The sequence below is a fragment of the Hyaena hyaena genome, unplaced genomic scaffold, assembly GCF_003009895.1.
Source record: "Hyaena hyaena isolate Hyena2069 unplaced genomic scaffold, ASM300989v1 scaffold_451, whole genome shotgun sequence".
Taxonomy (NCBI): Eukaryota; Metazoa; Chordata; class Mammalia; order Carnivora; family Hyaenidae; genus Hyaena; species Hyaena hyaena.
Genome location: NW_024081080.1, coordinates 863,128 through 875,568, shown reverse-complemented (window position 1 = coordinate 875,568; position 12,441 = coordinate 863,128). Strand labels below are relative to the sequence as shown.

General features: G+C 35.4%; 1 protein-coding gene across 3 annotated transcripts in view; it reads right to left on the bottom strand.

The window, feature by feature from the left end:
- TEX11 (testis expressed 11) overlaps positions 1 to 12,441 on the bottom strand; it is a 230,575-nt gene that overhangs the window by 50,357 nt on the left and 167,777 nt on the right. For all 3 annotated transcript variants that reach the window (XM_039253356.1, XM_039253357.1, XM_039253358.1), the window contains 4 exons: positions 11,272 to 11,328; positions 7,687 to 7,727; positions 6,475 to 6,561; positions 201 to 271 (listed from right to left, as the gene is read on the bottom strand). In XM_039253356.1, the coding sequence (XP_039109287.1) occupies positions 201 to 271; positions 6,475 to 6,561; positions 7,687 to 7,727; positions 11,272 to 11,328 (256 nt within the window). The remainder of the gene's footprint in view (positions 1 to 200; positions 272 to 6,474; positions 6,562 to 7,686; positions 7,728 to 11,271; positions 11,329 to 12,441) is intronic.

Sequence of the window (12,441 nt, the reverse complement as noted above, 5' to 3'; positions counted from 1 at the left end):
TATGGGGAGAACTGCCCCATGTTTGTACATTGTATCCTATAGGGATCTAATTCTCCTTAGGTCATTCCTGTTTAGATGTGTATTCTAAAAGTTCCTAGTTTAAAAGTCAATACCACTCTATATTTAGCCCTTGGCCATAGCCAGAGTGGACATATCCTTGTTGTGGTCCATTCAGGAAATTCTTATTAGAAGAGACTTACCTTGTAAGAAAGGATGAAAAACTCTCTCATCATCACTGGGTCTTTGTTGCATTGCACAGCCAAATTCCAAGCTGAAAGTTAAAATGTGATTATAGAAATCTACTGTTTAATCTGTACCATTATAATCTTGACTACCGGCATCTTTAATATTAATATGCTGAGGTGTTTCTTGGATTAAAAAAGCTAACTTTAGATTTTTAGAAAAAAATTTCCAGGTAAATTTAAAGACTTCTGTCACTTCTAATATTTGATTCTAGCCAATGACTAATGGAGGTAGTACTGAATCTTTTATAAAAACTGGGGATATACAATATGTTCTTAGATGGAATAAATCTACCTAAATAATAAGGATCACCAAGGAGCTCACCACTGGAGTTGATAAATGTAGGTTAAAATTCAGCAAAGGGGGCAGAATTTTTTTTTGAAGAAGTAATAGCTGAGAACCTCCTTAATCTGGGGAAAGAAACATCCAAATCCAGGAGGCACAGAGAACTCCCATGAAAATCAACAAAGTAGGACAACATCAAGACATAGTGTAATAAAATTTGCAAAATATGGTGATAAAGAAAATATCCTAAAAACAGCAAGACAAAAGAAGTCCCTAACTTACAAGGGAAGATGTATAATGTTAGCTACAGCTCTCGCCACAGAAACGTATCAAGTCAGAAGGGAGTGGGGCATGATATATTCAACGTGCTGAATGAGAAAAATCTGTAGCAAAGAAAACTCTATCCAGGAAGGCTATCATTCAGAATAGAAGGAGAGATACAGAGTTTCCCCAAACAAAAACTAAGGCAGTTTTTGACCACTAAACCAACCCCGCAAGAAATATTAAAGGGGTCTCTAAGTGGGAAAGAAAGACCAAAAGCAACAAAGACTAGAAAGATTAGGGGAAATCTCCAGAAACAATGACAAAGCAAGTAATGAAATGACACTACATATCCATCAATAATTACTATGGATGTAATTGAACTAAATGCTCTAATCAAAGGCACAGGGTGTCAGAATGAATGAAAAAACAAGACCCATCTCTATGCTGCCTACAAAAGACTCATTTTAGACCTAAAGATACCTGCAGATTGAAATGAGGGGATGGAGAAATATTTATCATGCAAATGGAAGTCAAACACAAGCCAGAATAGCAATACTTATATTAGACAAACTAAATGTTTTTTTAATAGAATTTATTGTCAAATTGCCTTACATACAACACCCAGTGCTCATCCCAGTAAGTGCCCTCCTCAATGCCTATCACCCATTTCCCCCTCTCCCTCACCCCACCTCAGTTTGTTCTCTTTATAAGTCTCTTGTGGTTTGCCTCCCTCCCTCTCTGTAGACTAGTTTAAATCTAAATTTTAAACCCAAAACTGTAATAATAGAAGAACAAAGATACTATATTATAGGAAAGGGGACTATCCATCGAGAAGATTTGACAATCGTAAATACTTATGCCCCCAACTTGAAACATACAAATATATAAAACAATTACTAGGAAACATAAAGGAACTCACTGATAATAATATAATAGTAGGGGAACTTCACTCCACTTAGAGCAATGGACAGATCATCTAAGCAGAAAATCAACAAGGAAACAATGGCTTTGAATAACACACTGGAACAGATGGATTTACCAGATATATTCAGAACACTGCATCCTAAAGCAACCAAACACGGATTCTTTTCAAGTGCACATGAGACATTCTCCAGAACATATCACATATTAGGTCACAAATCAGGCCTCAGCAAGTACAAAAAAACTAATACCATACTATGCATATTTTCTGACCACAACACTATGAAATTTGAAGTCAACCACAAGATATAAATTGGAAGGACCACAAATACACGGAGATTAAACAACATGGTACTAAAGAATGAATGGGTCAACCAGGAAATCAAAGAAGAAATGAAAAATACATGAAAACAAATGAAAATGAAACCACAATGGTCCAAAACTTTTGGGATGCAGCAAAAGTGGTCTTAAGAGGGAAGTATAACAACACAGGCCTACCTGAAGAAGCAAGACAAATCTCAAATAAACAACCTACCCTTACACTTAAGATAGCTAGAAAAAGAACAACAAATGAAGCCCAAAGCCAGCAGAAGGAAATAATAAAGATTAGAGCAGAAAGAAATTATATAGAAACTAAAAAAAACAATATAACAGATCAATGAAACCAGGAGCTGGTTTTTTGAAAAAAATTAATAAAATTGATAACCCCCTAGCCATACTTCTAAAAAAAAAAAAAAACCCAAATAAATAAAATCACACGAGAGGGAAATAACAACCAATACCACAGAAATATAAACAATTATAAAAGATTATGAAAAATTATATGACAACAAATTGGGCAACCTAGAATAAATAAAGTCCTAGAAACATATAAACTACCAAAACTGAAACGAAGGAATAGAAAACTTGAACAGATCCATAACCAGCAAAAAAAATTGAATCAGTCATCAGAAAACTCCCAACAAACAAAAGTACAGGGCCAGATGGCTTCACAGGGGAATTCTATGAAACATTTACAGAAGAGCTAATATTTATTCTTCTCAAACTATTAAAAAAAAATAGAAATGGAAAGAAAACTTCCAAATTCATTCTATAAGGCCAGCATCACCCAAAACCAAAGAATCCATCAAAAAAGAGAATGACAGGCCAATATCTCTGATGAACATGGATGCAAACAATTGTCAACAAAATACTAGCAAACTGAATCCAACACCACATTAAAAGAAGCATTCACCACAATCAAGTGGGATTTATTCCTGGGCTGCAAGAGTGGTTCAATATTCATAAATCAATGTGATATACACCACATTAACAAAAGAAAGGATAAGAAACATGATCCTCTCAATACATGCAGAAAAAGCATTTAACAAGGTACAACATCCATTCATGATAAACACCCTCAATAAGGTAGGGATAGAGAGAACATATCTCAACCTTATAAAGACCACATATGAAACACTCACAACTAATATCCTCAGTGGGGGAAAACTGAGAGCTATTCATCTATGCACAGGTACAAAACAGGGATGTCCACTCTCACCACTTTTTTAACATAGTTCTGGGAGTCCTAGCCACATTTTTTTGGAGTCTACCAAAAAACTGCTAGAACTGATACCCAATGTCTGTAAAGTCACAGGATATAAAATCAATGTAGAGAAACCTATTGCATTTCCATACACCAATAATGACACAGTTGAAAGAGAAATCAAGGAATTAATCCCATTCATAATTACATCCAAAACTATTAAGACACCTAGGGATGAATGTAACCAAAGAGGTAAAAGGCTTGTACTCTGAAAACTTTAAAACACTGATGATAGAAATTGAAGATGACACAATGAAAGGGACATTCCATGCTTACAGATTGGAAGAACAAATATTGTTAAAAATTTCTATACAACCTAAAACAATCTACACATTTAATGCAATCCCTATTCAAAATACCACCAGTATTTTTCACAGAGCCAGAACAAACAAACCTAAAATTTGTATGTAACCATAAAAGACCCTAAATAGCCAAAAGCAATCTTGAAAAAGAAAAGCAAAGCTGGAGGCACTATAATTCCAGAATTCTGATTATAGTACAAAGTTGATCAGTTCAGTGTATTACTGGCATAAAAACAGACACACAGATCAATGGAACAGAATGGAAAACCCAGAAATGAACCCCCAACTATATGGTCAACTAATCTTCAATGAATCAGGGAAGAATATCCAATAGAAAAAGAATCTCTTCAGCAAATGGTGTTGAAACAACTGGATAGCAACATGCAAAAGGATGAAACTGGACCACTGTCTTACACCATCATGAAAATAAACTTACTACCATGAAAATAAAAAGTGGATGCAAGACCTAAATGTGAGACAGGAAACCATCAAAATCCTAGAGAAGAACACAGGCAGTAACTACTTGACAATGGCCATAAGCAACTTCTTTCTAGATATGTCTCTGGGTGCCAGGAAAACAAAAGCAAAAAGAAACTATGAGGATTACATCAAAATTAAAAGCTTCTGCACAGTGAAGAAAACAATCAACAAAACCAAAAGGCAACCTATGAAATGGGAGAAGTTATTTGCAAATGATATATCTGACAAAAGGTTAGTATCCAAAATATATGAACAACTTATACAACTTAACACCCAAAAAACAAATAACCCAATTAAAATGGGCAGACGACAGGAATAGACATTCTTCCAAAGAAGACATCCAGATAGCCAACAGACACATGCAAAGATGCTCAACATCACCCATCATCAGGGAAGTATAAATCAAAAGTACAGTGAGATACCACCTCATACCTGTCAGACTGACTAAAATTAATAATACAGGAAAACAATAGATAACAGCGAGGATGTGGAGAAGGGGGAACCCTCTTACACTCTTGGTCAGAATGCAAACTGGTGCAGCCACTCTGGAAAAAATTATGGAGGTTCCTCAAAAAGTTTAAAAAAGAAAAGAGCTACCCTACAATCCAGCATTTGCACTAGTAGGTATTTACCCAAAGGATAAAAATACGGATCCAAAGGGATACACGTACCCTGATGTTTACAGCAGCATTATCTATAATAGCCAAATTAAGAAAAGAGCCCAAATGTTGATCTACTGATGAATGGATAAAGTTGTGGTATATATGCACAATGGAATATTACTTAGCAATAAAAAAGAATGAAATCTTTCCATTTGCAAGGATGTGAATAGTGCTAGAGAGTATTATGCTAAGTGAAATAAGTCAGTCAGAGAAAGACAAATACCATACAATTTCACTTAGATGTGCAATTTAAGAAACCAAACAGATCAACATAGAGGGAAATAAAAAAGAGAGGCAAACCATGAAACAGATTCTTAACTATAGAGAACTCAGGGTTACCAGACGGGAGGTGAGTGGCGGGTGGGTTAAATAGGTGATGGGTATTAAGGAGGGCACTTGTTGTGATGAACACTGGCTGTTGTAAGTGATGAATCACTAAATTCGACAACTGAAAGTAATATTACACTATAGGTTAACTAACTGGAATTTAAAAACTTGAAAAGAAAAAAAATTCAGCAAAGAACATGGTACGCTACAATCAAAAGCTGATGAAAATTGATGGAAAGATTCAACTCTTCCATAGAGCACTGGAAGGCCCCATTAGGCAATGTTCAGTATAATCTTCACATTGAAAAATGAAAATTAAAATTCAGTAAAAGATGTATTGGAAAATAACTTTTCAAATGTCTGAAATATCAAAGTCATTGAACCTGTATATGGTTTAAATGTGTTATTTTCCAATATTTCCATAAGTTTTTTAGAAGCCAGATCAATGTGTTTATTCCATTTTCTCCTAGAGTCCCAGTAAACCCTGTAAAGCAGAAAAGATTCATGCAGAACGAGTCTACACTGTGACATTGTTGATTAATTGCTCTTGATTACTTATCACTGTAGTAACTGCCGTCACAATTTTTATACTTGATTTTAGCCAAAAGGCTGAGAAGGAATTGACTCCACAATTTTTAAAATAGTTTTACTGAAATTAAACCTACATAAAGTAAATTACACAACTTATAATCGGACATTTTGATGAATATTCAAAGTGAATATATCCATGTAACCAACCCAGATCAAGACAGATCTTGAGTATTAGCAAAAACTCAGAAGCAATCCAACCACCCCTTTTCAAGTCCAACCCCTTTCAAGGGTAACCACCATCTTGAGCTCTGTCTGCCTTTTTTTTTTTTTTTTTTGCTGCATATAAATGGAATCAATGTTTGACTTCTTCTGTTGAACATTAGTTTCGAGATTCATCCAGTTTGTTGCATGCAGTTATTTTTTATTTATTTAAGTAATCTCTAGGCTCAGCATAGGGCTGGAATTTATGACCTTGAGATCAAGAGCTACATGGTCTAGTGACTGAGCTAGCCAGGTGCTCTACATGTAGTTTATTCTGATAAATCAAATTTAGAGATAAGTTAGGCATTCTAGACCAAATTTAGGAGCACAGCCTTGGGGACTTGCAGTTATAATTCATCATTTTATTCTTAGACCCATTTCTAGAGAAAAAGAAAACTAATATTTATTAAGTACCTACTATGTCCCAGGTACATACACAGTTTTACTTAAAATCCTTAGTAACCCTATGAAGTATATTTAATTATTTCCTTTTTATAAATAATGAAACTGAGATTTAGTAAATTATCCTTGTACCCATAGCTACAAATAAAAGAACTAGAATTGGAATCCATATATGTCTGATTCTATACATCGCCACAGAATTTCCTTTTACCTATTTTTCGAAACCACTGAGCTTCATTAACCGTTGAGTCTTCAATCGAGTTCTCATTATGAAAAGACTGAGCAATTTTCAGGAGTGCTGTATTGAACAGAAAGATTTTATATTTGAAGTCTTTTACTTTAGCAAAATTGCTAATACTGCTTTAAAAATTCAAACATGAGTTTGAAATAAGAAAGTTCTTACGGTGTATGTGTGCACAGGCCCATACCAAATATAATTAAAATGACAGCATTACCAAAGCTCTGAGAAGCTGTTAACTCAAATTTCTGGGAACAAACACACCTTTGGAGAGATTTAAAATTTTAATTAGAGTAATCACTCCCCACCCAAGGCAGAAAGACAGTATTTACATGTAAGGAAACCAAGAGTAGGAACAATCATCAAAAGACTGAAATGGAGGTAGAGAACTGGAAGAATATCAATAGGCTGGCATTAATACTTACTGAGCTCCCATAGCAAGCATGGTAAAGAACCAAAACATGCTGTCATCATCAGAAGGCATTCATTACATACCCACACCCTCTTCTGATAGAAAAGAATACCAACAAGCAAAGTTTAAAAGCTTTTAAACCACTTTACTACATTTGACACCTTGTTGACAGGTATTTGAGGTATAAAAGTGAACAGCTGCAGTAAATGGAATAGTTTCTAAGACAGAGACTTTGCAATGTGTTTTGGACAAAAGGAAATAGGTACATGGGTAGCGGAAATAGGAAGACCAGTGAGGCAAAAGAGACAGTAAGAAAGCACAGAGTTAGAAAAAAGAATTTGCTGTGGCTAGGAGGTTAGCTTGAAGTGCAGAGGGAAGAAATTAATAGATAAGAGAGATGACATGGACTTAGGTAGTTAAACAAGTTTCAAAATAACAGAGTAAATGATCAGGATTTGATTCAGAGGGCATGAAAATTAAGTGGAAGGAAGGAGGGAAGGAAGGAAGCAAGGAAGGAAGGACATAAAATGTCTTTAAAACAAATTGGAATAAAAAGAAAGCTGAAATCACATTTGGAGATGAATGTTAGTGATGACAAACTCTTCTCTGCTTGTGAATAAATAAACCAAAGTAGACTGCTATGGCAAACATTAATAAAAACATGAAGCTTAATTCAAACATGAAGTTTGAGTCTGTGTGCTCCATGTACTTGGAGAATTTAAAAGAAGCCAGAGGCAAGATGAAGGACTGAAAATAACCACAATGATATTTACCGTTATTCAAGCAAGCCAAAAGTCGATCCATTTCTTTCCTCCTAAAAAATAAAGAAGAGTGTTTTCCGACTGATCCAAAGCCTTACTTACAGAAAAGTACCAAAAAGAGACCCCAAGAGAGCTGCACAAAGACAATGCAAAATTGTGAAGTTTATTGTTCAAGGCTCTAACCTATCATTTCAACACCTTTTTTCCTCACTATAGGATACTGCCCCTCATTCCCCAGTGCCCTCACAGGTTTTTTTTTTTCCCTCTCTTCCCCTTCTACTCCCATTCTCAGCAAAGCAGTTCAATGACTGGTAAGGTTTTATATGATAGAGTCACAGAATTTGGGAGCATATAGTGATCTTTGTGATTTTCAAATTTTTTTTTTGAAGAGGGGGAACTGGAACACTTATTTCATTTTTTTAATGTTTATTTTTGAGAGAGAGAGAGAGGCAGAGGGCAAGAGAGAGAGGGTACAGACAGAGAGGGAGACACAGAATCTGAAATAGGCTCCAGGCTCTGAGATGCCAGCACAGAGCTGACACGGGGCTTGAACTCATGGACTGTGAGATCATGACCTGAGCGAAAGTCAGATGCTTAACCGACTGAGCCACCCAGGTACCCCTGCAACAGTTATTTCAAATAAATTTTTATAAAAATCTAATATATGAGAAAAGATACAAGTTTAGCTGTTCTGTTTGAGCCAGTGCTGGGTAGAGGCCTAAAGCCTCATCTTCCTGGAAATCCCTGAGGCAGTGCCACAGAATTTCCAGGGTTCTGAGGAATAGATTTTAAAAACTACTTATCCAGTAGAGACTCTTTATTTTGCAGATGAGGAAACAAATATGGAAATGGGGGATGATTTGTCCAAAGTCATGCAATTAATAACAATTTCAAGACTACTATACAGGTTCTTGACCCTTTGTCAAGCTTCTTTAAGGGGTATATAAATATTGACAGAGGAAAACATGCCATTTTACTAAACAAAGGAATCAATATGGAAGTATTGGCCAACTCAACTAAGGAAGTTAACAGGAGATGGGGTAGAGCATATTATGAGATTGGCCTCATCATAGGGAGCTCTAGTATTAGAATAAAAGCAGCAGCTTTCTCAGGGATAAATATTAGAAGTCTGGTTTTTATAAAGTAACTTCTTAAATGAAAACCATGGAATTTTTAGAAGAAAAAGGAGCTTTAGAAATTACCCAGTTTAGATTTTTTTTTTATTTAACAGATGAAGAAAATAAAGCTTAGAGAATTTAGATAAATTTTTGTTGTCTAATGTGAACCAGAGTTAGTGAAATAGCTAAAACCAGAACTCAATTCTGACTCTTCCACTGAATTAGGCTTAAAAAAAAAACCCAACAAATTAATCTATTTGTTAATTAAGGTCCTGACTGCTATCTGAAACACTGCTAGCAGATGTTGTTTATTACTATATTTACTTGAAAACAATAAAGGTGTAAGTTTAACCGATTCTGTAATTTAAGTTATCATGAATTTAAACAGGATTCCTTTCCTTTCCCCACTTCCAAATTGGCTTTAATGAATGGGGTTTGACTATATGCTACAATTACATGGAATATGAAGTGCTATGTAAGACCAGCGCTAAGGATCTTCTTGTAAAGAACTGATATTCAGCCATTTCAATAAACTGAAGGGATATTATGTGTCACATACCGTCCTATGTTTCAGAGATAGAAAGATAAATACAAATAGTCCTGGCCCTCAAATAGCTCTTATAATCTATTAGCTATGTTTAGTCTTTGAGTTTCCTTTTTTGTTAACTTTTTAAGATGATTTTGTAAATTTTTTTTTAATGGAAGTAGAGTTGACACATAATGTTACACTATTTTCAGGTGTACAACACAGTAACTGGACAAGTCTATAAATCACACAATGTGCTCCACAAGTGTAGCTGCCATTACTCACCATACAATGCTATTATCATATCATTATATTTTTAAACTTTCTATTGTGGAAAATTTCCAAGATGTTTCTATGTTAACAGATAAATGAATCCCCATGTACCCATTACCCAGTTTCAATAATTATTAAACTCATCATCAATCTTATTTCAATGATACTTCCACCCACTCCTTTCTCTCCCCTACTATTTTGAAGCCAACTCCAGACATCACATCATTTCATCAATAAATATTTTAGGATTTGTCTCTAAGAGATAAAAATTCCTTTAAAACACATAACCACACTTCCATCATATGTCTAAATATTAATTTCTTAATAACATCAAATATCTGGTCATTATTAGACTCTCCAATTGTCTCACTATCTCTTTTATTTTTAGTTTGATTGGGTTCCTTTTTAATATATTCATATAACCTATGAAGAAGAGGCAAAATTTATATTATAAAAAACATGTCATCAGTCATATCAGTCACAGAAATTTCCCAAAGAATTCAGTTGAAAAATATGTACTGCCTCCAAGTACAAATTATATATAAAGGAAAAGCAAAGCATAGATGCACTATTACAGAGTTTTTAATCTAAGCAGAGAATACAGAGATGAATAATTACTTTTCTAAAAGTTACCGCTAATCAAGATCTTGATAGAGTTTTTTCAAATCATTAGGAGGTAGTGGATTTTGTGAATGAAAAATTGGTGACCCAATTCTTCCACCAATTGTTAAGTTCTTGGTGTCTTATGCCACAGAACTTGTGAGCAGAAATATATTTGAATTCTCCCAGCTGACCTGATACAGATTCACAATCAACAAGCCAACCAGGTTATACATTTCTGTGGGAAACTAAGAGATATGACTATATACGTCTCATGTTAAGAAAAGGGAAAACAGTGGCACCAAGGTGGCTCAGTCAGTTAACCATCTGACTTTGGCTCAGGTCATGATCTTATGGTCCATGAGTTTGAGCCCTGCATCGAGCTCTGTACTGACAGCTCTGAGCCTAGAGCCTGCTTCAGATTCTGTGTCTCCCTCCCACTCTGCCCCTCCCCTGCTCACACTCTGTTTCTTGCGCTCTCTCTCTCAGAAATAAACATTAAAAAAAATTAAATGGGTAAATCTAAAAAAAGGGGGGGATACAAATGCAATATCATACTAAAATCATAGCTATGATTACCGAGAGCTTAGTAAGTGCATGGCACTCTTTTTTTTTTTTTTTTTTTTTTTGAGAGAGAGAGAAAGGGGAGGAAAGGGCTAGAGGGAGAGAGAGAATCCCAAGCAGGCTCCATGCCCAGTAGAGGGCCTGACACAGGGCTTGATCTCACAACTGAGATCATGACCTGAGCTGAAATCAAGAGTTGGACATTCTACCAACTACGCCACCCAGGAGCCCCTTGGCAGTCTTCTTCAAAGTGTTTTCACATATTTATTCATTAACTCATCACAGCAACCCCGTAAAGTAGGTACTACTATATTCTTATCTTATAGATGGGGAAACAAAAGCCCAGGTTACATATTTAATAACTGGCAGAGCTGTGATATGAACCCAGGAAGACTGGCCCCAGAGCCTATATTAATCTTACCCACAAGACTATACATCTCTCAACATAAGGTTTATACTGAAAGTTCCTGTAATTTTTTTAATGACAAATACATCACTTCTGTTGAAATAACTTACCTGCTTTCACATTCTGACATTTGAGAAACTTTTGGAAGAACAAGACAAAACAAACACCTGTGTGATAAAGTAATACAAAAAATGATGCTTAGGAAAAAACATGTGAAAGAATATTTATCACATCATTAACCTTAATTATTCCAGAAGGCAGAAGTGAGAAAAGAGAGGGTAAGGAGAAGACTAAATTTATTTTTCTTACAGATCTCTGTATTGTTTTTGTAATGAACATATATAAATTTTATAATTTTGGAAGAGTAATTTAAGAAAATAATTTAAAACAAAAGTGTTGCTTATGACAAATACTTAAAGAGTTCGACAGATTATATCATTGCTCCAAATCACCTGCTAGAACATCAGCTCCAATGTAGAAGTCTTAATATTTTTTTAAGGAACCTAGAACTAGCCTTTGGGTTCCACGTAAACTGTTGTTTCAAGGGAATATGACAGCATCATGATGAACTGACAAAATAAGGTAGTTTATAAAGTTTCAAACCCTAAAAATCTTTTTAAAAATAACATTTATCCTGAATGATTTTATTTTTTTTCCTTAAATAGTTTGTCAACTTGGTTTCCATATAACACCCAGTGCTCATCCCCACAAGTGCCCTCCTCCATGCCCATCTCCCCCCTCCCCCGCCCACCCATCAGTCCTCAGTTTGTCCTCAGCATTCAAAAGTCTCTCATGGTTTGCCTCCCACTCACTCACCAATTATTTTTCCCCTTCTTCTCCCCCACGGTCCTCAGTTAAGTTCCTCCTAATCCTCCTATACGTGCAAACATAAGATATTTGTCCTTCTCTGCCTGACTTATTTCGCTCAGCATAACACCCTCGAGGTCCATCCATGTTGCTACACATGGCCAGATTTCATTGTTTCTCATTGCCATGTAGTATTCCATGGTACAGATAAACCACATCTTCTTGATCCATTCGTCCGTTGATGGACACTTAAGCTCTTTCCATGTTTTAGCTATTGTTGAGAGTGCTGCTCTGAACATTTATCCTGAATGATTTTAGATATTTACCTGAGGCATACATATACCTCAAGACTCCTCTGATAGTGCTATTTCTGTGACCCCATTTCTTTTCAGAAGTGTGGCATCAAGTGTAGTTGACCAACAGAAGAACCACTATAAAACTCTTCTAGTTTCCAATTTTTGCCACTGGCATAT